The sequence below is a fragment of the Dasypus novemcinctus genome, chromosome 10 (genome assembly GCF_030445035.2).
Source record: "Dasypus novemcinctus isolate mDasNov1 chromosome 10, mDasNov1.1.hap2, whole genome shotgun sequence".
Taxonomy (NCBI): Eukaryota; Metazoa; Chordata; class Mammalia; order Cingulata; family Dasypodidae; genus Dasypus; species Dasypus novemcinctus.
Window position 1 is genome coordinate 10,419,301 of NC_080682.1, and position 22,776 is coordinate 10,442,076.

At 62.4% G+C, this 22,776-nt stretch overlaps 5 protein-coding genes across 7 annotated transcripts; 1 reads left to right on the plus strand and 4 right to left on the minus strand.

Annotated features, from left to right (window-relative positions):
- Nucleotides 1–50: 50 nt before the first annotated feature.
- Nucleotides 51–2,872, minus strand: PRDX5 (peroxiredoxin 5). The gene is made up of 6 exons (XM_004479867.5): nucleotides 2,664–2,872; nucleotides 1,335–1,469; nucleotides 726–857; nucleotides 613–651; nucleotides 403–464; nucleotides 51–303 (listed from the first exon to the last, which is right to left on the minus strand). The coding sequence occupies exons 1-6, from the start codon at nucleotides 2,844–2,846 to the stop codon at nucleotides 198–200; spliced, it is 657 nt and encodes a 218-aa protein (XP_004479924.1). The 5' UTR covers nucleotides 2,847–2,872; the 3' UTR covers nucleotides 51–197.
- Nucleotides 1,855–4,396, plus strand: TRMT112 (tRNA methyltransferase activator subunit 11-2). Of its 2 annotated transcripts, none has more exons than XM_071217963.1 (5): nucleotides 1,855–1,943; nucleotides 3,456–3,621; nucleotides 3,713–3,814; nucleotides 3,946–4,035; nucleotides 4,122–4,396. In XM_071217963.1, the coding sequence occupies exons 2-5, from the start codon at nucleotides 3,544–3,546 to the stop codon at nucleotides 4,227–4,229; spliced, it is 378 nt and encodes a 125-aa protein (XP_071074064.1). In that variant the 5' UTR covers nucleotides 1,855–1,943; nucleotides 3,456–3,543; the 3' UTR covers nucleotides 4,230–4,396. The 2 variants fall into 2 exon arrangements, with proteins under 2 accessions (XP_071074064.1, XP_004479927.1); XM_004479870.5 differs by having other exon boundaries at nucleotides 1,860–1,943; nucleotides 3,295–3,621.
- Nucleotides 4,342–11,567, minus strand: ESRRA (estrogen related receptor alpha). Of its 2 annotated transcripts, XM_058305239.2 has the most exons (7): nucleotides 11,390–11,567; nucleotides 9,658–9,994; nucleotides 6,851–6,967; nucleotides 6,604–6,732; nucleotides 6,039–6,206; nucleotides 5,675–5,944; nucleotides 4,342–5,388 (listed from the first exon to the last, which is right to left on the minus strand). In XM_058305239.2, the coding sequence occupies exons 2-7, from the start codon at nucleotides 9,980–9,982 to the stop codon at nucleotides 5,129–5,131; spliced, it is 1,269 nt and encodes a 422-aa protein (XP_058161222.1). In that variant the 5' UTR covers nucleotides 9,983–9,994; nucleotides 11,390–11,567; the 3' UTR covers nucleotides 4,342–5,128. The 2 variants fall into 2 exon arrangements, with proteins under 2 accessions (XP_058161222.1, XP_071074063.1); XM_071217962.1 differs by lacking the exon at nucleotides 11,390–11,567 and having other exon boundaries at nucleotides 6,851–7,064; nucleotides 9,658–9,764.
- A 751-nt stretch (nucleotides 11,568–12,318) lies between these two features.
- Nucleotides 12,319–15,490, minus strand: CATSPERZ (catsper channel auxiliary subunit zeta). The gene is made up of 5 exons (XM_058305240.2): nucleotides 15,219–15,490; nucleotides 14,665–15,025; nucleotides 13,764–13,828; nucleotides 13,509–13,575; nucleotides 12,319–12,549 (listed from the first exon to the last, which is right to left on the minus strand). Exons 1-5 carry the CDS (start codon nucleotides 15,237–15,239, stop codon nucleotides 12,440–12,442), a joined length of 624 nt encoding a protein of 207 aa, XP_058161223.1. The 5' UTR covers nucleotides 15,240–15,490; the 3' UTR covers nucleotides 12,319–12,439.
- A 14-nt stretch (nucleotides 15,491–15,504) lies between these two features.
- Nucleotides 15,505–22,432, minus strand: KCNK4 (potassium two pore domain channel subfamily K member 4). The gene is made up of 7 exons (XM_023585032.2): nucleotides 22,299–22,432; nucleotides 21,155–21,420; nucleotides 18,237–18,360; nucleotides 17,946–18,106; nucleotides 17,583–17,769; nucleotides 17,063–17,202; nucleotides 15,505–16,363 (listed from the first exon to the last, which is right to left on the minus strand). Exons 2-7 carry the CDS (start codon nucleotides 21,341–21,343, stop codon nucleotides 15,932–15,934), a joined length of 1,233 nt encoding a protein of 410 aa, XP_023440800.2. The 5' UTR covers nucleotides 21,344–21,420; nucleotides 22,299–22,432; the 3' UTR covers nucleotides 15,505–15,931.
- Between the last annotated feature and the right edge of the window lie 344 nt (nucleotides 22,433–22,776).

The window sequence follows — 22,776 nt, forward strand, 5'->3', positions numbered from 1 at the left end:
CCCACTGCCCTCACAGCTCTCAGCAAAGCAGAGATCCAAAAGCAAGAAGGTGGATGTGAATCAGAAATGTTTATTACGGAGACGTGGCCCAGGTCGCGACAGGGCGGCCCCAGCTGCAGCTGGGCTGGGGCCCTTGCCCAGGGCTGGGCGGGTAAGACAAGGGAAGGGTAGAGGGGGTACCTCTGGGCCTGGGGGCCTCAGAGTTGCGAGAGGATGTTGGGAGCCAGGCTGCAGGTGAGGCCGGTGCCATCTGGCTCCACGTTCAGGGCCTTTACCACACTGTCCTCGATCACCATGGAGAACCTGCCACACGTGGGGCCGGGCCAGTCGGGTCAGCCTGGACCGAGGCTGGCAGGAGGGGAGGGGCAGGAGCCAGGCCCAGGAGAACCCACCCACTCTTACCTCTTAAGTCGATGATTCCCAAAGAGTGGCACCAACTTATCATCGAGTAACAACTCTGTCTCCTGGGAAGGGAGGTAAAGAAAAAGATGAAGAACCCCCCCGGCTGGGCCAGCCCCCAGGGCTGCTCCCCTCACGGGCCTCGTCCATCCAGATCCCTGCTTCCAAGGCCTTCCGCAGGAACCACGCTGCAGGGCGGAGGCACGCACTCACCTTCCCGAAGGCTCCAGTGGGGTCAGCCAGGAGCCGAACCTGGGTAGAAAGCAAAGGTCACCGGAGAAAACTCCTGCCTGGGCCCTGAGCCCCCCGCCGGACCAGCCCCTCACCTTGCCATCCGCGCCGTGGGCTCGCCCCCACTCGCCAGTCACAAAGACATCGTTGACGCTCAGACATGCCACCACCTGGGCCCCCTTGGCCTTCAGGGCCCCAGCCTGCTCCACAAAGCCTGGCAGGTGGGTCTGGAGAGGAGAAACAGAGGGCCAGCAAGGGGAGGGTCGCCTCTGCTCCTCCGCCGACTTCATCTCCAGGCCTTCCTCCCTGCCCTGCTTCCACTCTTCTGGTTGGACAATGAGGACATTGCAAACCAGCCTATTTTCTTTTTGCCTTGGCCACAAGGGAGCTCAGATACAAACTTAATGTTACAGGGTCAGAATTACAAACTTCCCACAGGCAGAGCTATCTTATTTACCCTGAGCCCCAGGTCTCTTCCAGGGTGCCTGCCACCAGCAGGTCAACAAGGATTACTGCGCGCAACCACCCCTTTCTCCAGCATTTCTTGTAATTCTCTCTCCCGGGTCTCCACTTAACTTTCTGAACACCCCAAAAGAACTTTTTGACCGTCATATCATCTCCGTAGCTTTGCTGCCAGCTGCCTCTCCAGCAATATAAACATTCTCAAAAAATCCCGAATCCTGATCCCCAGGACAGCGCCTCACCTTCGAACAGCCTGGGGTAAAGGCCCCGGGTACTCCAAACAGCACACCTTTCTTGCCCTTGAACAGCTCGGCCAGGTTCACCTTGTTCCCAGGCTCCCCTTCAAACACCACCACCCCTGGGATGGTGTCGCCCACCTAGAGGGAAGGGCTCCAAGGTTAGGGGTTGGTGGCTGGGAGGAGACCAAGGGAAGGGCGGAGGCAAACCACAGCCCAGAGGGACCCGAGGGCCTGGGGGCCCGCTGGGCAGGGCGAGGGAAACCAGCCCTGTCAGTTTCCAGAGGTCCCTCCCGGTTGCCCACTCCTTCCCCCAACCCCGCCCACCTGGTTTCCCCATATCCTCCTGGGGTCAGTGTGGCCCGCTCCTTCCTAAGGGCCCGTTGGTGACACGTTGGTGACACCGAAGAAGGGAGAGCAGGCCTCCCGGGTGTCGCAAGGGGTTGAGTAAACAAGCTGGCTGGGCTATGGGAAAGGAGTGGGCCAAGTGGGCGGGGTGGGGGGTGGGGTTGGGGAGGAGTCCCTGACAACTGCGGAGGGAGCGGATCCTGAGCAGGTCCGAGCATTGCCAGGAGGCCAGGAACTGGGAGAAGGAAGGAGGGGGAGCAGGAACCGGTGAGATGGGGAAGGTCCCAGCCCCAGTGCAAGGGGTAGAGAATAAAAGAAGCAATCTCTTGAAGGGGGAGGGGTCAGTTACCTGGGAAGGCGTGAAGGATGGGGCGGTAAAGATACAAGGGAGGGAGGGTCAGAGATGGGAGGGGGTCCTCTCAGGAATCCGGAGATTAGAGGGAAGAAGGAGGAGGAGGAGGCTGTCTCAGAAGGATGTTGGGAAGGGAACAGGGGGCCGGGCTCCGAGGAGGTGGGGATGGCTCCAGAAGATGGGAGGGGGGAAAGACTCGACCGAAGCGTGGAATTAGCCGGGGAGGGAGGGAAATGGGAGCGGCACGGGGGCTCAAAGGACCGAACCTCCGGAGATGAAGGCCGATGCCCAGCAACATGACAAAAGGGGAGGAGGCCATGGTGGGGCGCACGCAGGGGGATGGAAAGAGGGCTCTGGGGCAAAGGAGATGGTTCCAGAAGGCGCAGGAAGCCAATCACCTGAAAATGGCGGAGACCAGCACAGAGGGGTCGCAGTAGACGTGGACGGGGACTCGAGGGGAGGACTCTAGAACCCAGGGACTGTTCCAGAAGATGGGGCACGAAGCCCCAATATTTGGCGAGAACGGGGCGGCAGTCACCGAGGGCTTAACTGAAGGGGTGAGGGGGCCGTAAGCGGGAGGGACCCGCAGGGCAGGAAAGAGGACTGTCTCCCGCACGGGGCGGGACGGCGGTCACCTTGATCGGGGCCATGGCTCCGGCGGCGGTGCTGAAACTGCGGGTCTCGCCAAGCGCCCACCCTCCTCCTCTCAGTCGCCGCCCCGTTCCCGCCGCTGCTGCTCCTGTACACCCGACCGCGGCCGCCTCAGCGAGCACGGAAGACGCTCGGCGGCCCAGGACGCGCAACCGCCCCAGCCCCATGACCAGCCCCGCCGCCGCGGCCGCCCCTTTGACCCAGAGGGGGCGGGGCCTGGCGGGGGCGGGGCCTGGCCGGAGGCGGCACCACGGAGCCTACAGTAGGCGGGGCCTGAACCGCGCCCGGCCTCCAACGAGTTGCCGTCACTGCGCAGGCGTAGGGGGCAGGGCGGCGAGCCCGGATTCCGGCCTTATTTGCATTAGGGGCGGGGCCGCTGACGCTTAGCGGGTGGGGCGGAGCTCGCGATAGTCGTCCAGCTTTTTGGCGCACGAGGACGGCGTGCCCCTCTATTTAGGTGGACCTAATTTAAGGGGTAGGGCAGTGTTTCCGCTTATGAACAGAGGCGAGGTGCCGGCGGCAGGATCCCGCGCACGAGCCAGCCACAGGTCTCTTCTGCAGTTAACGCGGTTCCCTGCATTGCGGCTGTTTTACATATGATTTGCATTCCGGTAGCTGGTGAGGTTGGGCTCAGCCAAGCCACTGGGCGGCGTGCGACGCAGCAATCTCCCGCCGAGCCACTTCCGGCAGAGCGCGCAGCGGGTCTTTCCTCTCTGCTCTAGTCCCCGAGAAGTTCCAGCAATTTCACCGCTTCCGGCCTTCCGGCTGCCCCATAGGTTAGCGAGCGTCACCGCCCCGGAAGTGACGCCAGCCGCGCGGCGGCCTCCTTCCGGTGCGGGCGCGCCGAGGACGCTTGGAGACGACATGAAGCTGCTCACCCACAACCTGCTGAGCTCCCACGTGCGGGGGGTGGGGCCCCGCGGCTTCCCCCTGCGCCTCCAGGTACCGGCCGGCGCGCGCCCTCGCCCCTCTCCCGGGCGGGCCGGGGCAACCAGAGTCCGGCCCCTGCCTCACCAGCGTTCTGTCCCCGTAGGCCACCGAGGTCCGCATCAACCCCGTGGAGTTCAACCCCGACTTTGTGGCGCGGATGATCCCCAAGGTGGAGTGGGCGGCGCTTCTGGAGGCGGCCGATACCGTGAGGATCCTACCCCGCCTGTGCCTATCCGGAAAGCGGTCTCACTGCAACCCCCGAGGCCGGTCCAGGGAGCCCGGCCCGACGGGGAGGGTCGGGGAGCCCTAGAGATGACTTAAGCCTCTTCCCTGCAGTTGCATCTGGTCGAGGTGCCCAAGGGACCGATTGAGGGGTATGAGCAGGATGAGAAGTTTCTGAGGAAGATGCACCACGTGTTGCTGGAGGTGAGAGCCGGCGCACCCCTTGCTTCCGCGGCCACGCCCCCCACCCTGAGGCCGCTAACGTTCGGCCGTTTTCCCCCTGCCCGCAGGTGGATGTGTTGGAGGGCACTCTGCAATGCCCGGCGTCTGGACGTCTGTTCCCCATCAGCCGCGGGATCCCCAACATGCTGCTAAGCGAAGAGGAAACTGAGACCTAACCATGCCAGGCATCACTTGTTCATTTTCTGACCGTGTGTATCTTTGCGTTTCTTTACGTTGCTGTCACATTCATTGCCCACCCTCGACCCAGTGAACGCCGAACACGCTGTGTTCTTGAGCTCGATATTATATATATTTTTTTCTCATTAAAGGTTCAAAACCAAAAGCGGTTTCTCTTTGCAGCAAATATACATTAAAATAGAGTCTCTGTACAGCCAAGGGCTCTGGGCCCCAGCTTGCCCCGTGTCCCTGTGCCTCCCTGGCCAAACCTAAAAATAAATATAGTGTTATTGCTCTGCAGGGCATCGAGGCAGTGCTCTCCCTACCCCTGAGGAGGCTGGGTGGGAGCTGAATGGGGGACCCTGGCCACCTCAGGGGGTCCCGGGGGCTGGAGCCTGCTTGGAGTTATTGCTTCAAGGGGGGGGGCAACAATGCCCAACGCAAACGACAAGGAAAGGAGCGAAGGGGGCAAGGGCCTTTGCTCTCCATGTCCCCCTCTGCTCTGGAGAGAGGGTCGGATTAAGTAGCAGCAAAAGCATCACCTGCTGGGAGACCCTGGCCTCCACCCCCTTCCCTCCCTGAGATCAGGCTTCCACCCCCACACACACATCCCCTGCAGCCCCTTATGGCTTCCGCAAGGCCCCCGACAGTCTGGGGGCACGTTATGGCTTGCATGGGGCAGCACTGTGCCCAGAGTCTGGGCACACACGTTCCCAGCTTCTGATGCTCCCTGGGAGTGGGGAGGGGAGGGCATGAGGCCTGCTCCCAGGGGCTGATGGCATTGCCCTGGCCCTGCCAGCAGGCTGTGGCACTGCCCAGACCCCAGCTCTGCCCCCTTGGGTTTGACCCCATGCTGGGCGGGTCCTGCCTGCACCCCCATCCATGCCCACCCCCTGCCTCAGTCCATCATGGCCTCGAGCATCTCCAAAAACAGCTTGTGCATGGGCACCTTGCCCTCCAGCTTCACCCCATAGAAATGGGCCAGCACTTTGCCCGCGGTCTGGCGAAGGAGCGGTAGGGTGAGCAGCAGTCTGCCTGCCCGCCTCCGCTCAGCACCCCCTCCAGGGCCTGCCCGGCCAGCTTCATACTCCAGGAGGGCCTCATGCAGGGCTTCTCGCAGCTGCTCCACAGCCTCAGCATCCTCGATGTGCACAGAGTCTGCCAGCAGAGGGGAGAGAACAGTTCACCTGGGCCATCTCCAGAGAGTAGAGCCCACCCTTGCTCCCTCTTCTATGGCTGTCTGTTGTCCCCTCCAGCTCCACATTCGTCCTTCCACACGAGCCCCATATGAAGGCTCCAGATCCCATGTGAAGTTCCTGGCCCTGCCCTGGCTTACTTTGTGACCTTCAGCAAGTCACTGTTCTCAAAGCCACAGTTTTCTTTATCTGCCTTAAAGAGTGGCGGGCCTTGCAGAGACCCCTGGGTGCCTGCTGCAGACTCTCACCTGAGTTGGCGAGGGCCAGAGCCTTCAGCAGGACGTACTCCTCACGCTCGAGCCTCAGAGCCTGTAGTCGCCGCACCAGTTGCAGCAGGGCAGCCCCCAGCTCCCCCAGGCCGGCCGCGCGCGCCCCCTCTTCATCCAAGACCAGGTCCTCAGCAAAGGCCAGCTCATCCTGCAGTGGCAGCGAGCGCTGGGCCACACCCAGCACCAGCACCTCCATCCACACGCTCTGCAGGACTGACATCTGGTCGGACAGCGACAGGGACGAGAAACCTGGAGGGCAGGGGGCACCCAGCCTGGCTGAGCAAGTACACCCGGGCCAGGCATGGCCGACACAGGGCAGCCCTCAGACCACCTGGACCTCTACCTGGGATGCTCTTGGCCCAGCTGATGGTGACCACAATCTCTCTGTCGAAGAGGTCACAGAGTGTAGCCACAGCTGGGAGGTGTCCATCGGGGCCCGCAGGGTCAGGCATGGCATACAACTTCTCAGGCTCAACCACCAGCAAGTGGGACACCAGTGCATTCACAGGGGCTGCAGGGACCATGGAGGACAAGGGTCAGGAGCACTTAATGATGATCAGCCCTTCGGGGTCAAGCGTCTTTGTCCCCTGGCAGCCTCCTCTGATAGCCACTGGCCAGCCTGGCTTGGGCCCCTCCCCCCAGGGCAAGGCTGTCACTACCCTCCAGGTAAAGGCAGGCTGTCTAGGGACCAGCCGTAAGGGTTAGAAAACCCTTCCAGGTTCCCTCTGGTTCTCCTCTATGCCAGATGCAGGGAGCCGTTGCATAATATAGTCCTTGGGAAAATGATTACATGCACAGATGATAGGGGACTACTATCTTGGGTGAATGATGCCAGCAAGGCCTCTCGTGTCTGTCCTGTCCCAGCCCTGTGCCAACCCTAAGGCGCCAGGACCCCACAGTGCTCTCACCTGTCTTCCGGGGACCTCCAGCTACTGCCAGGGGTCCAGCAGGGAAGGGGCCTGGGAAGGGGAGCGGGTCCACCTCTGGCCGCCGCTTGTACTTCTGTCGCCCGCCCCGGACACGGTCCAGACGCACCCCTGGAATTGTAGGACGGGACTCTGTCCATGGGGCTGCTCTGCAGAGCCCGCCCTCCCAGGCATTGCCCGCTGGAGCCCCCCACCCACCCAGCTCTCCCCAGCCTTGCCCAGTGCTCACCCTCCTTGAGCATGCCCACCCGCAGGCACTTGGTGAAGCGACAGGCCTGGCAGGCCTTGCGTCTCCGCTTGGTGATCTCGCACTCGTTGGAGGCCGGACAGCTGTACTCGATGCTCCCTGCCAGGAAGAGGCAGGGCTCCAGTGGCGGCCTCCCAAGGCTCGGAGGGGGCCCAGCTGACAGGAGAGCCCTGACTCGCCCCGGGCAGGCACAGGTCTGGGGGTGCGGGGAGGAAAGGGAGAGCAGGAGTGCCGTGAGTGGGGCGGGGAAGCCTGGGGAGGGGGCGATGGGCCACTGGGCCGGGGGCCGGCACCTCTGCCCCAAGCCTCTCGTCCAGCCACATCTCTGCGTCACACTGCCCTCAGCTGCTCCCGTCAGTGCCCTCACTGACCTCCACGTTGCTCAATCCGGCGGTCAATTCTCAGTCCTCACCCTACTTGGCCTAAGCGGGGCGTCTACCACCTGCTTCTAGAAACACTTAAACGCTTTCCTCCTTTGCCCCTAGGCTACTCTCCCAGTCTTCTCGCACCTCACTGGCTGCTTTCTGGTTTCTGTGCATCTCCTGCCATCAGAGAACCCCGGGCCTCTGTCCTTGGACCTCTTCACAAGCTCACTCCCAGGATGGTCCTACCCAGTCCCGGGGTTTTCAGATTTCAAATTCAAGCCTAGGCCTACCTTGAACTCGAGACTAAATATCCCACTGCCTCCTCCACATCTTGCATGTCTAAAGGCATCTCAAGTCGAACACGTCCACCATGGACTCCGGTTCTGCCCCCACCGAGCCAAGGGTTCCTTGGTCCAGCCACTCGAGCCAGCCTCCTAGGAGGTGCCCTTACTCTCTCGCACCCCACATCAGTAATCCTGGTAGGCTTTACCTCCAAATGTTTACCCGCATCCGCTGCTTCCTCCCGTGATCTGAGCCAGTCTCTGCTCACCTCCTCGTTGGCCTCCCTGTTCTCTCCCTGCCTCCTTCGGCCTGTCCTCGGTTCAGCAGTCAGAAGGCTCCTGCTCCACCCTGCTCAAAGCCCTCCTGACACTAAAGCAAAGGGAGCCCAGTGCCTGCGAGGCCTCCATGCCCAGCTCCTGTCTCCTTCCAACCTCGTCCCACGTGTGCACCCTACCGGGGCTCGGTGGCCCGCCAACAGGGCCCTGCCTCAGGACAGGCCGGTCTCTCGGCCTGAGCTCTTCCACTGTCTACATGCACTCCCTTGGTTCCTTCAGGTCTTGGCTCAGTCACCACCATGGGAGGCCTTCGCTGGCCACCCGGTGGGAATGCCACATCCCACTGCAGACACCTGCTTTGTTTCTCTTCACCTCTTGGCACCTGTGGGTACTTCCCAAAGCCGTAACAGAACGCTTTTGTATAATTCATTGTTTCCTATCCTGCCCCTCTGCCGGGATGTAAGCTACTTGAGGGCAGGGGTGGTCCTGCCTCGTCCAGCATGTCCCCAGGGCCTGTGTGAAGTGTGAGGGCTCTGGTGGCTGCTGCCGGCCACCCGGAAGCCACCCCTTATCAACTGTGTATTCTCGGGCAAGTTCTGTCTGGAAGCCCTCGAACCCTCAGTTTTCCCGTCTGTAAAATGGAGGAATAAAAACTTTACTATTATAAAGGTGGGTTGTGAGAATTAAGGGAGACAAGACAGGTAAAACATGTGCGTGGCACAGGGCACTAAGTGCACAATAAATGGTTTCTATGTACAGCAGTAGTGTAATAAATATTGGTCAACTGAGTGAACAGAGAACAAAGGGTACGGGGTGGGTGAGAGACACCTAGCCCTGGACCTGTCGGCTCATCGATCTTCAGAGCCAGAAAGGAGCACAGAGGGCTTTAGACCAGAGTGTCTGGGCCAAGTCAAAACTGGCTGGAATGTCACAATCAGTTGTGAGGCGTCGGTCCGAAGTTCAGCTATTAGCACTAAACAGAGGCAGCAGGCTGGTGTTTAAGGGCTCCCTCAGCTCCGAGACCTGAGTCAACCCCAAGTTCAAGGCCTGGGTCTAGCCATCTCCTACCTGTGTGACTTGAACAAAGTTTCCAAAACCTCCCTGCACCTCAGTTTCCCTGTTCTGTAAAGTGGGGATTACCATTGTCCTGACACCTTATAAATTCGCTGCAGGGGCAAACTGAGATACTGAGATTAGAAGGGAGAAGAGCACAGTGCCTGGCACAGGGTGAGCACTCAAGAAATGTTTCCAAAACTCACACCCGTTCTCGCCCCCAGGTAACCGATGGTTTCCGTAAAGGCAGAAATAACGGGCACATTCCAAGGTACGCTTACATCAGCGTCTTGGTCAGTCACTTGTATTTTTGCTATGTTTTCCTAAGTGGGAAAAACCCAGGGACTCTGAAGAGCAGGGATGCCCAACAGTCTTTTTAAAGTTGGGTGCTGGGATGTAAATAAGGTTCTCCCCTCTCAGTTACCCTGATGTTGGTGCTGCATTGACGAAAGCACGCAGAGGGGGGCATGCCCTGAGCTGGTGAGAAGTTCCCTGATTCCAGGAAGCAAAAACAACATTTAGGGACAGGCAGAGGGTGCCTTGAAGTTTCAGAGCCCCCGTGGCAAGGGCTGGGTCTAGGGTGGACCCAGAAACCTGGGAGGCAGCCTCGTCCTTCTCTCACACCCGCAGCCAAGCCATCACCAAAGCTGGGTGGGCTTCACGTAACTTTTAAGAGCAAGGGTGTTCCTGGGAGGTAGGAGAACCCGGGCAGTGTACCATGCAGGCTAGGGCCCTACGCCACCCAGCAGGGCATCAGCTGGGGGGTGCCAGGCCCAGAGGGTCCAGGGCAGAGGGCGCAGGAGTGGGGGCTCACCCTGGATGGTCCTCTTGAAGAAGGCTTTGCAGGCCTCACAGGATGCCACACCATAGTGGTAGCCAGAGGCCACGTCCCCACACACCAGACAGAGGCGTTTGGGCAGGGAGCTGAGCACCAGCTTCCCACCACCCTGCTCGCCGGGCCCAGCCCCCTCCCCATCCTCCTCCTCTTTGTGGCCTGGGAGGCAGCGAGTAGGAGCTGGACCAGGGGCCAGGGCGGCAGGGGGCTCGGTCTCGGTCTCCGAAGAGCCCTTGGGGCTGTCGGGGCTGGCTGGCTCCGCCTTGATGTAGAGAGGTTCGATGCCCACCACCTGGCTGGACATGGCGCTGGTCACCTGCAGGGAGAGACCTGTCAGGTCCCAGGAGGTGCCAGGAGGGGGGCTGCCGGGAGCCACGCTGCCACCCGGCTTGCCCAACCCTGGGCCTGGGGCCAGGCTACCAGGCTCAGCAAGGCGGGGGAAGGGGGCAGAGTCCAGGGAAGGCTGCCCTGAAGAGGGCCCCCCAACTGTTGCCATGGGAACAGTCTCTAGAGCCTCCAGGGCCAGTAACTGACAGCAGGTTTCTGCGCTTGGGAAACTGGGGGATGCCTGGAGACTCCCTGCTCCCACCCAGGCCGGGGGCAGCATAACCTTGGCCCCTGGTGACCTTCCTACTTTTCTCCAGCTGCTGGGGGCCTTGGTGATCTCCCCTTCGCTGGGGTGCATTCCATTCAAGAGAACACACTGCGGCACACAAACCCAGGGGTGGTCAACGTGCTCACACACCCATGTTCACGCCCTCCCACACGCCCACTCACCTAGGTTCTCACACACGCTCAGACCCTCTTGGGGACTTTCACACCCACACATGGCCTTTCCCAAACCCCAGTCCTCATTCGTGGTCACCCGAAGTCTTCTCCAAGCTCATAATCACACACTCACTCACAGACACTCTAACACGCGCACACAGCCTCACACTTGCCCCGGCACAGCCTGGTGAAAACACAGGGCCTTGCCCACCTGGCGCACCGCCCCCTCCCCTCCCCTCCCCTCCCCTCCCCGGCAGGCGCGGCTCCACCTCCATGCACCCCCGGCCTGCACGCCCTCCGCTCGCTTTCACTCCCGCTGCCGCAGAGCCCTCCACCTCCCGGAGCGCTCGGCCCACCCCCACCCCGCAACCTGCGCACATCTACGGGAAGTTGCCTAAAGTTGCCGCGCCTCCCTTCCCCCTCCGCCCGCGGGGGACCTCTATCAGGTCATCAGGAAGTAAACCGGGAGAGCCAAGGAGGAGGAAGTTCTCCCCAGCCGGTGCGGTGACCTTTGACCTAGAGAGGAGGGTGGCCCGAGGCCCCTGCGAGCGCCCCCACGTGGTCCTCAAAGCCCCTTCCCCGGTCGGGAAGCCTCCCATCTCCCAGCCCGGCCCGCCCCTGGGACTTCGGCTTGCCCCAGGTGCCGGATTGAACCCTGCCCCGGGGCTGGATCCGAGGCCCAAGCCCGGCCAGGGGCCGGCCCCGCAGGCAGAGCCGGAGCCGAACCCTGCCGCGGGCCGGCCCACGCCGAACCTGGACGCCGGATCCCGCCCGAACCCTGCCCCCGCCTGGCTCTCCACCGGGTCGGGACGGTGACCCGGGCAGCCCCGCAGCCGGCCCCCGCCTGCGGCCCGGCCCCCGCCCGCCTCCCTGCCGCGCTCGCACATGGCCCCGCGCCCCGCCCGCCCCCTCTCCCCCGGCGGCGCTCCCCTCCGCCCCCGACCTGGGGCTCCGGCAGGGCGGGCGGGCAGGCATGGGGGCCGGGCGGCCCGGAGCGCCGGGGTGAGCCGGGGGCCGCGGGCGGCCCCTCCTCCGCCGCCTCCTCGGGCCGCGCCGCCCCGCCGCGCCGCGTCCCCTCACTCGGCGGCGCCGCCGGCGGCTTGTAGGACACAAAAGGACATCGCGGCCGCTTCCTACTCCGCTTCCTCCAGCTGACAGCGGGGGCGGGGCCGGCCGCGCGCATGCAAAGCAGGGGGCGGGGCCCGGCGCTCTATGCTAATCCTATCTGTGGGGCGGGCGGCGCCTGCGTGCCTGACCGAGACGAGGCGGGGCCGGCAAGGCCAGTGGGCGGGCCTTCGCGAAGACCCCGCCCAGCCGCCGCTGCGCCCCAGCGGCGCGCGGGCGAACGCCGCAGTCGGGGGGGGCGGGGCCAGCGGCGACGCGAAGGTGCGCAGGGAATGGGAACGGGCGGGGTGCGGAGCGCTGTTACGAAACCGAGGGGACCGGGCGCGCCGGGCGCGCGACGAGCGGGCCAGGTCGCTTAGTGGCCGCAGCTGCTGGGAAAGGAAACGCTATACATATGTAAACGAGAGGGCGGGAAGAGCGGAGTCGTTGGCTCATCTGCATATGCACAAGGGGCGGGGCCCGGCAGGAGAGAAGGCGCTGCCCCTTTTCCTTTTCCCTCCCCCCAAGGCAACCCGATCGGGGAACCTGGACCCCAGACCCAATATTCCCGCCGAGCTGCCGAAGCCGGGGCAGGAAAAGCGGAGCTAAAACACGCCGAAGCCCTGGATTTCGAGTCCCTGGAAGGCGGGGCCGATAGGGCTTGGACCGAGAAGGCTCAAGGTCACTGCGGTGACCGAGTGAAGGTCACGGAGAAGGGCGGAGCCACGGCGTCCGTCTCCAGCGGGCAACCACGCACTGACTCGCGGACCATGCAAAGACTTTTATTTCTCGAGGGTTCAGATTCCACGCGGACGGGGTCGGGCTTGGGTCTGGGGACGGGGCAGGGACCCGGGCTGGAGTCGGAGCGCTCGAGCCGGTGGCGGTGCTCTCAGTTCAGTAAGACATTCAGCCTCTTGTTCCGGCGCTTCTTGAGCTCCTCGACGTGTCGCTGCAGCTGCTTGGTCAGCAAGTGGTCCCAGCCGATCCCGGAGCGGTAGCCTAGGAGGAGGGCAGAGCTCTGCTCAGGGCATCGAGCAGTGGGATGGCCTGGACGGCAGCGGGTGCTGCGAAGGTGATTGAAGAACCGCGGGGTGATTGGGGATGGCCAGAGAGCTGGGAGCTCGGGGAACTTTCCATTCCAAGGTGCTGGGCCATTCTCAGTTTTGTTTGTTTTGAATGGACAAGGCTTAGCCCTGTGCTCCAAAAAGCTGAGGTGGGGAGGGGTAAAAGGAGAGTGTTAAGGTGGCGGATGGATGAGGACCACGCTAGAGAAGGTATTGCAGGCCTGGAGTAGGGCAGTAGTAGCTGGAAGCTTCGCGAACACTCCTGGATCATCCACTCTAAGCCACTGACCATTTCTAGCCCCTGACCTTCGTGTCATGAGCAGGGCAAACCAAAAGAAATTTACCCAAATAATCCACTGTTCGCTGTCCAGAGGCTGTCACCCCCACTGGGCAGATGAAGTAACAGCCTCAGAGAAGCCACATTAGCTAGAGCAGGGCTGCACTTAGGCTAGAGCCCAGGTCGCTGATGGTCACCCTATGTTCTCCCCCACAGTTTCCTTGCACAGGCTCCCTTAACTTTTTTTTTTCCCAAGAAAAAAAATGTATTAGAGAAGTTGTGGGTTTACTGAACAATCATGCGTAAACGACAGGATTATTAACATCTTGCATTGGTGTGCTATAGTTGTTACAACAGATGAGAGCACTTTTATTATTGTACTATTAACTATAGTCCATAGTTTAACTTAGGGCTCACTGTTCGTGTAGTGCAGTTTCATGGATTTTTAAAAAATTACTATCAACTTTTACTTTTGTATGGGGCCCCAGGAGTATCTGTGGGGTAAGGGGATCTGACAAGGCATACACATTCTTAAAAACCCACCCCATGGACCCAGGCCCTGCAAAGCCCCCCAAGATCTCTTGTGGAAGCTGGGGGTGGGGGTGGGGCAAACTCACTGTGGAGGGCCCTGGTAAGGATTTCCAGAACTTCTTTCTCCATGAGTTCCACCAGGGGCAGTGGCAACTGGAGAGGCAGGGAGGAGCACGGGTGTCCAGGGGACTCTAGCTCTGCCCAGAGCTGAGAATGCCCCGCCTGCTCCCTCCAACCTCCAGGCCCCCCAACCAGACTGCCTGCCTCTCCCATATGCCAACCCCCAACTTGCCCATCCCCCCCCCCCAATAAAACTCCCAGTCTCCCCGGGACCCTCCAACCCTGTTCTGCTGCTCTGCCCAGTAGGCTCGATGTGGTAAGTGCTTCGAGAGGCTGAACGCTGACTCTGGGAGAAGAGAAAAGAGGGCATTGTTATTCACAGGCCCCCTGGTCTGCCCTGGAGCAGAAGAGTTGTGTGGGTAGGCATGGGTTGGGGGGGGGGGTGAGTGGCCTTCAAAGACCACTACCAGGGTCTACCTTAGTGGGAAACAATCTGGGCTTTAGTGTACAACCCACTGGGGTCCAGTTCTAACTGCCCCACTAGGACACTTAGGTCCAGTGGTGGAGCCTTTCTGATCCCCCAAGTTCTTTTTCTGTAAAATGGGGTAATAAAAGTGGCTCCTTATCGAGGTCCTGAAGCTTAAAGGTCATCAAGCATAGGCAGCCCTGTGCCTGGCACATAGCAAGTGCTCAATAAATGGCAGTTGTTAACACTCTTATCGGTTCCAATTCCCTGATAAACCTTTGGAGTTAAGGAGAGGAGGCAAGTCCCGCTGCGACCAGTGGCCAAGCACATGCTGCTGCTCGGAAATTGTAACCAAAGACTGAATGGATCCCCACCCGCGGACAGGGATTTGCCTCCCTACTCTCAGCTGGCGCGGTGACTCCATTAAAAGCGCCTGTCCCAAAGCACTGCCTTGGGGCGTTTTGCTGCGGGTCCTCTCCCCGGCGCCGCGAGCCGCCTCCCCAGGACCTCATACCCCGCCTGCCCGGTAGGGGGCGCACCGAGAATGCCTGGTGGATTGAAAGTTCGGGAGATTTTTTTGCTCGGGCGCCCATCCTCGGGGACCCTAGAAACCTGGATCGAACCAGCCTCCCCCCATTTTCCAGCACTGGGAACTGAGGCCCCGGCCAGTCCCCCCTACCCCGCGGGCGCCCGCGGCCTCGCAAAGCCACACTGACCTGCCTCGGTCTGGGGGGCGCCGTCCCCCTCCTCTAAGTTGCCTGCGAGGGCGCCGCCGCGGAGCACCTCCAGCCCCACCTCGTGCTCGTCCGCCGCTTCCCGCCCGAGGTCGTCCTCGCCGCTGGGAGCCGGGTCCCCGCCCTCATCCGGCTCGTCCCAGGCGGGGCGCGCGTCGCGGTCGGCCCTCAGGGCCGCGGGGCTGCTGGCGCCGTCGTCCTCCGGGTCCGAGCCCTCGGGGACCGCGGGCAGCAGCTCGTCCAGCTGCGGCAGGGACAGCGTGGCCGTGGACCACAGGTGCCGGATGTCGCTCGACCGTCCCGACTCGCCTGAGCCGCGGCGCTCTGAGAACTTGCCCGACTCCTGTGGGCCACAGACAATGAGGGGAGCCGAGGGGCGCGGGGAGCAGGGAGGGGGGCCGGGGGCGGGGGTCCTGAGCCAGGCCCGGAGTGAGAGGTCACACCGCGGGCCGCGGAGGCCCCTCGGACGAGTCTAGGGGTGCGGGGGGTGTCGGCGGAGATTCCCGACGAGGCCGCGGCTCCGGGAAGGCTCTTACTTGAGACGCCTTCTCCTCCATGGTCCCGCCCTAACGGACCCAGGCGCCAAAGGCGGGGGGCGAGGGGGAGCGCACGCTCCGGGAAGGGGGAGGGGAGGGGTCTCGCTCGGGAACGGCGGTGCGGCTCTCGCGCGTGGAGCTACAGGCTACAGCCCTCCACGCTGCGAGGCCACGGCCTCCCCCCCACCGCCACCCAGGGCTGAGGCTGAGGACGGCGCAGCCGGTCCTGGCAGATTCCCACGTCGGACCCCACCGCGCAGCCTAGGGCAGACGCACCGACCTGAGCCCGGTGGCTGCGGCCGCGCTGCGTCCGACGTGGGTGCCCAGGGGACCTCAGCCTGGGGGGCACGGGAGCCTTGGCTGTGTCCCCGCGATGGCCCTACGCAAGCACGCCCACCGCCACTCGCGCCCCCGCAGCGCGCCCGCTCGCCGCGGCACACCGTTTTGTTTATTGATCCAGGCTTTTGAGGCACAGTTGTGAGGCGCTGTGAGGGGCAGGCCCGGCCAGGGCAGCAAGACAGAAAACCTTGGGGGTCTGGAAATGGATGGATGGGGGGAAGGGGTCATGTGTGGGGGGGTGGCGGACAACCACAGCCTCCTCCCCAGGTTTCAGTCCCGTGGAGACGAGGGGTCTTTGGTCAAACAATCTGGGCATGCCAGGGAGACAGCTGGAACGAGGTCCTTCCAAGAGGCCCAGCCCGGGGGTCCTGCCCCTACAGGGGCTCGCCTTTGTCCCGGGGACGTCCGGGGCCCCGGGGGCGCGCGGGCTTCCTGGGGGGGTTGGGGCGGCGGCGGCCACGCGGGGCGCGGGGTAGCGCGCAGCCCCGCTCGCTCTGCGTGTCGGAGGACTCGTCGATGAAGGCCAGATTCTCGCTGGGGTAATCCAGGGCGGAGGCCGTGGGCGGAGAGGGCGGCTCGGATTTTGGGGGGGGCGTAGGGAGTCGGGGCTGGCGGGCGGGCGGCGCTGAAGACGGCGGCGGAGGCAGAAGCGGCCTCTCCTTCTCCTTCTTCTCCTCCTTCTCCTTCTCCTTCTCCTCCTTCTCCTTCTCCTCCTTCTCCGGCGGTGCCGGGGGCCCGGCTCGCTGGGTGACCCGCGCCGTCACCGTGCCGGTCCAGCTGGCGGCTTGCGCCGTGAGACCGCCCATCTGCACGGAGAGGAAAGGCGACTGGCTGCGCCTGGGGCGCGGGGGTCCTCGACATCATTCTCCACCCCTTTCGCCCTCCCCTTCAGCCAAGCAGGCACCGCCCCCTGTTCCCAGATCCTCTTCCCTCAGCGGGCGCGGGGTGAGGGGGGCCTCGCCTGGCCGCGCCCTCTCCCCTCCCCCATCCGCACCGAAGCAGCCCCTTCCCCAAGAGCCTTTCCAGAAAGCCTCGGTTTTATTTCAGCGCCAGATCCCACGACCCTGGAGGCCTTCGTGCCTCCATCTGACTTTTTTGCTGGATGCTCCATGTAGGGTGGCAAAATATAGGAATCGCAGTTCAATGAGAATTTCAGATAAAGAACAAATGAAAGTTTAGTGTTTGCCCCATGCAATATGGGAAACATACTTATATTAAAATAGTATTCCTTCTTTATCCGAAATTCGCATTGAACCGGGCTTCCTGCATTTTTATTTGCTAAAGCTGGGTACCCAGTCCATTAGGGAAGAGGTAGCAGCATCACCAAGCTGGCCGAGTTACCCCTCTGTTTCCCGCCCCGGCCCGGCACGCTCAGGGACTCAGCCGGGCCCTGCCCTGGAGGAGGCCACTCTCTGGGAGGGAGTCGGACTAGTCCACGCGCGTCTGGGCCACGGCGCCGCACTTTCACCGCGCAGGCGCGAAAACGCCGACCCCGGGCCGCCTACCTCCGCCCGAGTGCGGCGGGACACGACTCGCAGCCAGTTCCCGATGGTGGCGAGCACCGAGGCGAAGTAGGCCAGGCCGAGAAGGATCCAGAACCACACCAACGGCTGGTAGGCTGGCGAGTCGTGATTGGGGTCGGCGCCTGAGATGCCACCGGGGAGGGTGGAAAGAAATTGCCTGTGGGACAGGCATGGCGCCGGGGAGCGGCTGGCCGCCCGCCCCTCTCCCCGGGGCAGCGGGTTTGCGCGAATTCCCGGGTCGGGAAGGTGAGTGTACAGGAGAGGAAGATGTTCAAGACCATGCACGTGTGTGCACTCCTGAGGTGCAGGCCTGCGAGCGTGCAAGTGTTCATGGAGTGTCGCATGCGTGCAAGAATGTGGGGGTGCATTCCATCAGGGGAGGTGGGTGTTGGAGCGATCACATGTGCGTGCACAGACGCCAGGTGGAATCTGGAGGGAGAGGCCCTGGGCAGGAGAAGCGAGCGGGGGAGGGCGCCGTGGCGGGCAGGAACGGCGGCCTCACCGGCCACGTAGTCGCCGAAGCCCACGGTGGTGAGCGTCACCACCACGAAGTAGATGGCCTCCAGCTTGCTCCAGCCTTCCACGTAGCAGAACACGAACGTGGGCGTGAGCACGAAGAGCAGGCAGCCGACCAGCAGGAACAGCACCGCCGACAGCACCCGCACCAGCTCCGGGGGCACGTGCCACTTCTGCCGGGGAGGGCAGTGGACAGGATGGGAGAGACCCCGACAGCCTCCTCCACCCCGCCCTCCCGGCGCCTGCGGGCCAAGCTCTGCGGTCTCGGGCGGGCCGCGCGCTCACGTGCGGGGGACAAAGGGCATCCGGGACCCCACACGAGGGCGCGCCCCGGCGAGGAGCAGCTCACCAGGAAGATGGCTTCGATGTGGCCGATGCCGCGGCGCAGGGAGGAGCCCAGCCGGTCCCCGACCCCCGCCAGCAGGATCCCAAACAGCGGGATCCCCACAAGCGCGTAAAAGATGCAGAAGAGGCGCCCCGCGTCGGTGCGCAGGGCCGCGTTGCCATAGCCTGGGCAGAGGGGCCGTGCCGGACGTCTAGGGGCCGCCTCGCACCCTCTACCTCCCGTTGCACCTTCCCCCACGAGGAAGCCCCGCCCACCCTGTGCCCCTGCCTCCACGTGCCCCGGCCCCTCCCGCACCGATGGTGGTGATAATGGTGCCGGAGAAAAAAAAGGCGCTGCCCAGATCCCAGGCTGAGCGGCTGCTGTTACTGGTGGAGTTGGTTTCTGGATCCGCACCCCCTCCCAGGGCGTCAGCCACCTCCTGCAGGACAAGGCACGCAAGCAGGGACCTCAGTTCTCTCTCCAAGTCCTGGCCAGCCCCCGCCCCTCCAGCCTCCAGGGTGCTTCCCTTCCCACCCCTCCCAGCTCTCCCCTTTCCTTTGGCCTTCCTGAAGACAGTCCCTTAGAACAGAGGTTGCAAATTGGGTGGCCAGCAAGTCTGTTTGCCCCCCACAATGCTTTAGAAACCTTTACATTATCTGCCCCCTAATTTCACACAACAGATTTCCAGCTTTATAGTGGTCAGGAGCAAGGATTCTGGGACCAGACTGCCTGAGTGCAAATCTTGATGACCTCGCTGGCTGGGGAAGTTGGTGGGTTGGACAAGTTAACACTCTGTGCCTAACAAGTGGAGATGAGGATAACAGGAAGTATCTCATGGAGTTGCTGCAAAGTTAAAGCTCTTACAACAGCATCAGTTGAATCAGTAAGTTGCCATGTGGCGATCATGCTCAATGAGTTCCAGCTTTTCACAGACCCCACCATTCCCTGTTGTCTCTATTGGAAGCTGAGTTTGAGCCCCTTGCCTTGGAAAACCCAAGGAAAGGTTAAGATCTTCTCTCCAGGAAGGTATGTATACCCTCAAAATTTTCATCCAATTTTAGGTGGTTCATGGTCCCCTCCTCCACCCTGTCCTGCTGAAGTCCAAGACAAACTCCATGCCATATGAGTGAATTAAATGACCAAGTGTCTGCCCCTCGAGGGCAGATCCTTTGGGGGCAGGTCTGTGTTTTGAGGATGCTGGCTCTAGCAGACAGGTCAGGATGTAATGGGTGTTTGTGCGTGTGCAGGACTCTTCCCCTAGGAACACAGCACCAAGATACAAGACAGTGGGTGTGGATGGGATCCTAAATCACCTCCTTTCTCCCTGACTGCAGTCCTCATTAGCAAGACTCATTCCCAATTAATCTTCCTAAAGCGACAGCTCCAAATTCTCTGTGGCTCTCTGCTAGCTGTAGAAGAGAGCATTCAAGACCCCCCTTCCCCCCCGGGTTTTTTCCTCAATCTGGTCTCAACCCCCTTTTTTCCAGGCTTCTCTACTGGGACTCCTCTCTGGGACCCCAAAGTATGACAGCCTTACCCCCAGATTTTTTGAGAGGATCCCATTTACTGAAGCAATAAGTTTTAAATAAAGCCAAGAAGTGAAATATACGATTAAACATGATTTAATGTTTATTTTGCAAAATTTTTCCAATAAATTCACTATTTTGGGGAAAAAATATCCTTTGTCATCCTATGTTGTTCTAATTTTTGCTTCAAATGACTAGGCATCTGCTAAATCTGGGTTCTGCAAAAACACCCTGAGCTCCCCGGGTTCTAGGCCTTTGCACCGGCCAGTCCTCTGCCGGGGAGGCTCTTGCCCCCAGTTACGAACTCTAAATTACCCATCTCACCCCGCTCAGTTCAATAACCAGCTCTGCCCCAACCCCCACCCCAGGCATCTCCCTCCTTGCCTCCAGCACCCTGCCCAGGGCCCAGCAAAGGCTCCCTCCCCACTGCATCCTAGGGTGACCTGTCAGTGGGTCTGTCCCCTCGCCTGGATGAGAGATCCCCCAGGCAGCGTGCGCACCTGCTCCCCGGGCAGCCCGGGTCGTGTAGGGCACCGCCCTAGCACACAGTAGGAGGGACTGACTGTGGAAGAGAAATAAAGCAGCTGCCGCCCGCCCCTCCCCCCTTCTGGGCCCTGCCCTTCCATTCCTTCTTTCTTATTCAAGAAAAAAAGCAATTCCACTGTGAAGATTAAATAGGTCAGGTTCCCTCCTCCCTCAGCCCTTGGTCTGGCTCAGCACACTGAAAGTATCAGAATCACTGTCAGGCTCCCTGTCCTGGCCCCACCCCACCCTCAGCTCTGCCCCAGGTCCTGCCACCTGGGAATCGGCTGGAACACAGAGGCTTCCATGCCAGCTGGCCCCACCCTCCGCCAAGCCTGGCCCGGGAAAGAGCCTCAACAATAAACTAATAAACCTTAATTGATTAAAGCTAAATTTTAATATTTTCTTGACAGTGACTCAGAAATCAGAGAAAGTCACAGAGGTGCTTGCCTGGCTGTACCCCCAAAAGGCTGAGTCCAGCACTTTCTTTAGCCACTGGATCAAGGCTGATGGGAAGTGCCCCAGGGAAGGCTGATGTCGCCCCATCCTTGCCTTGCCCTCGCCCCTCCCACTTCAGGAGGGTAAGCATGAGTCCAGGGCGCTTCCCCTGGTACCCATGAGGGTCCTGGAACTTTCTGAGATCATCTGTACATATCTGAATTGTACTTTTCTTGGGGTGTGTGGTGGGGTGCAGAGTTCTTAGGCTTCTCTAAGGCATCTGTGACTCCAAAAAAGTGTAAGAGCCACTCTAGTGTAAAAATATTGTATGGGGCATACTTTTCAGAAAAAAAGTATTTGCTGTTTATCTGAAATTCAAATCTAACTGGCCTTCCTGGATTTTATGTGGCAACCCTAAAACACTGAGTTAGACCTGTGACAATGTCACATGTCCCAAGTGCTACAGCCATTTCTTCATTTCGTCATTCATCATTTCCCTACTCATCCACCATCACACACTAAAAGAGACCTTCCAGGGGTTCAGCCCTTGTGCAGGCACCCTAAGGAAACATGACCCATGCCCACCACGCGGAAAGCTCCGAGGCTGGGATGGGAGTGCCCGCCCCCAGCCCTCCCCGGCAGCCCCTTGCCCGGGGGCACCGGGCTGTTAGCCCAGGGCTCTAACCACATGCACTTGGCTCCAGGAGCTCAGGGGTGGCCCGCGAAGGGGCTGCAGCCCCCACGCACCTTGATGAAGTCGCCCAGCGCCTGGTCGTGCACACAGGGGTAGGCCCTCAGGAACTTCTCGCGGACCTCCCGCAGCGCCCTCTGGGCCTGCTGCTCGTGGGGCTGCTCCAGGGCCTGGAACACCAGGGCCCCCGACACCAAGTACAGCAGGACGAGGGCCAGCAAGGCCAGCAGCGTGGTGCCACGCATGGCGGGGCCCGGGGCCCGGGCGACCCCGCTGCCCGCCTGGGGGGCGCGGGCAGGGGGCTCCTGGGGAGCAGTGGTCACTGCAGGCAGAACCAGGGATGCTGGGATCAACAGCCTGGCCTGACGCCCCTACACCCTCCCCTTCTATCCCCCACCAAGGTCCTCCCCACACACACACACCCTCCCCCCCACCCACTGCACCCAGGGGCTTCTCTTCACATGCCTCCGGCAGGACACGAAGTGCCAGGGTGCACACCTGGTACTCCCTGCGTAGACCCGCCGTCTCCTTCCACCGCCCACCCCCGATGTTCCCCTTAGCCCCGCTGCCCACCCCCCGGCCCCCGACCAGGGTCTCCACGGTGTAAGAGAAGAGGACGCCGGGAGGGGAAAGGGAGGCTAGTAGACTAGTAGAAGGGGGAAAGAGAGCCTGAGCCTCGGGCGGGAGGGTCGGGGCGAGCAAGAAAACACAGCAGGTTTGGAGGGGGCGTGAGCAACCCGCAGATCCCCGCCTTGGGAGAGGAGGCCCGATCGCGCGGGGCTGAGACCAGCACGGCAGGTCCCGGCTCTCCAGAGGCCGCAGCATCCTCCCGGCTCCTCGCTCCTGCTCCCCGCCCAGGCGCGCCCGGATGGCCGCTCCCCGCGCCCCGCGCCCCGCGCCCCGCGCCCCGCCAGGCTTTCGAGGAACCCAGGGGCAGGTCCCGGCCTCAGCGCGGAGCCGCGGGGGGTGGGGGCAGGGCACCGGGTTGCGGGAAAGCAGCGGGCGGGAGCGGGACCCACGCGGCAGCCCCCGCGGCCCGCAGGGAGAGCGGGCGGCGGCCCCCTCCCGCACACGCGCCCTCCACGCTCGTCCCCACGCGGGCACCAGGGCCCGCGCGCCCCCGCTCCGCCAGGCGGCCCCCGCCCGCGCCGCTGCCCGGGCTGCACGCACGCCCTCCACCTGCACGCCCCGTGTACTCACCGGCACGCCCGGAACCCCATGGATGCGCGGACCGCTCGGAGCACCCCAGGGGTCCCCGCACACGCGTGCACACCCTCGCGTGCACACAGCCAGCCCGCAGCGCCCGCCCAGACACGGCACACACGCCGCTCGCTCCCACCTCCTCCTCAGCGTCTCCAAGTCAACGCCTCCGAGCGTGACGGGCGGCGGGACGCGCTGCCGCACCCCTCGCCGCGGCGCCCACGCGCTGGAGGGGGCGCCCCGCCCGACCCCGCGAGCCCCTGCCCCCGAGTCCTTGCCGCGCCTCCCCCCGCACTCACTGTCGGCCGCTCTGCGGCTGCGGCTGCAGCCCGGGCTCCGGGTACATCTGGGCCGCGGAGGCGGCGGCGGCGGCGGCGGCAGGGGCGGAGCGGAGCATGCGACCGCCGGGCGGGCTGGGACCCCCCCCTGCCGCCGAAGCCCCTTTCTCCCGTGCTTAACCCCTCCCGCGCCGGGCTTG

Bases quoted from the DNA above. Each gene is read 5' to 3' on its own strand.
- PRDX5 (XM_004479867.5), bottom strand. From the start codon at position 2,846: ATGGGGCTGGGGCGGTTGCGCGTCCTGGGCCGCCGAGCGTCTTCCGTG. The intron at 652-725 runs GTGAGGGGCTGG...CTTTCTACCCAG, and splicing joins CCCACGGCGCGGATGGCAAG to GTTCGGCTCCTGGCTGACCC. The intron at 465-612 runs GTGAGTGCGTGC...CTCCCTTCCCAG, and splicing joins CCACTGGAGCCTTCGGGAAG to GAGACAGAGTTGTTACTCGA.
- TRMT112 (XM_071217963.1), top strand. From the start codon at position 3,544: ATGAAGCTGCTCACCCACAACCTGCTGAGCTCCCACGTGCGGGGGGTG. The intron at 3,622-3,712 runs GTACCGGCCGGC...CTGTCCCCGTAG, and splicing joins GCTTCCCCCTGCGCCTCCAG to GCCACCGAGGTCCGCATCAA. The intron at 4,036-4,121 runs GTGAGAGCCGGC...CCCTGCCCGCAG, and splicing joins TGCACCACGTGTTGCTGGAG to GTGGATGTGTTGGAGGGCAC.
- ESRRA (XM_058305239.2), bottom strand. From the start codon at position 9,982: ATGTCCAGCCAGGTGGTGGGCATCGAACCTCTCTACATCAAGGCGGAG. The intron at 5,945-6,038 runs GTAGAGGTCCAG...CCTGCCCTCCAG, and splicing joins CTGGGCCAAGAGCATCCCAG to GTTTCTCGTCCCTGTCGCTG. The intron at 5,389-5,674 runs GTGAGAGTCTGC...CTCTGCTGGCAG, and splicing joins TCTGGCCCTCGCCAACTCAG to ACTCTGTGCACATCGAGGAT.
- CATSPERZ (XM_058305240.2), bottom strand. From the start codon at position 15,239: ATGGAGGAGAAGGCGTCTCAA. The intron at 15,026-15,218 runs GTAAGAGCCTTC...TGTGGCCCACAG, and splicing joins TGGAGGAGAAGGCGTCTCAA to GAGTCGGGCAAGTTCTCAGA. The intron at 13,829-14,664 runs GTCAGTGTGGCT...CTCTTCTCCCAG, and splicing joins CGCCCCCCAGACCGAGGCAG to AGTCAGCGTTCAGCCTCTCG.
- KCNK4 (XM_023585032.2), bottom strand. From the start codon at position 21,343: ATGCGTGGCACCACGCTGCTGGCCTTGCTGGCCCTCGTCCTGCTGTAC. The intron at 18,361-21,154 runs GTGCGTGGGGGC...CTTGTCCTGCAG, and splicing joins CGCTGGGCGACTTCATCAAG to GAGGTGGCTGACGCCCTGGG. The intron at 18,107-18,236 runs GTGCGGGAGGGG...CCCTCTGCCCAG, and splicing joins CACCATTATCACCACCATCG to GCTATGGCAACGCGGCCCTG.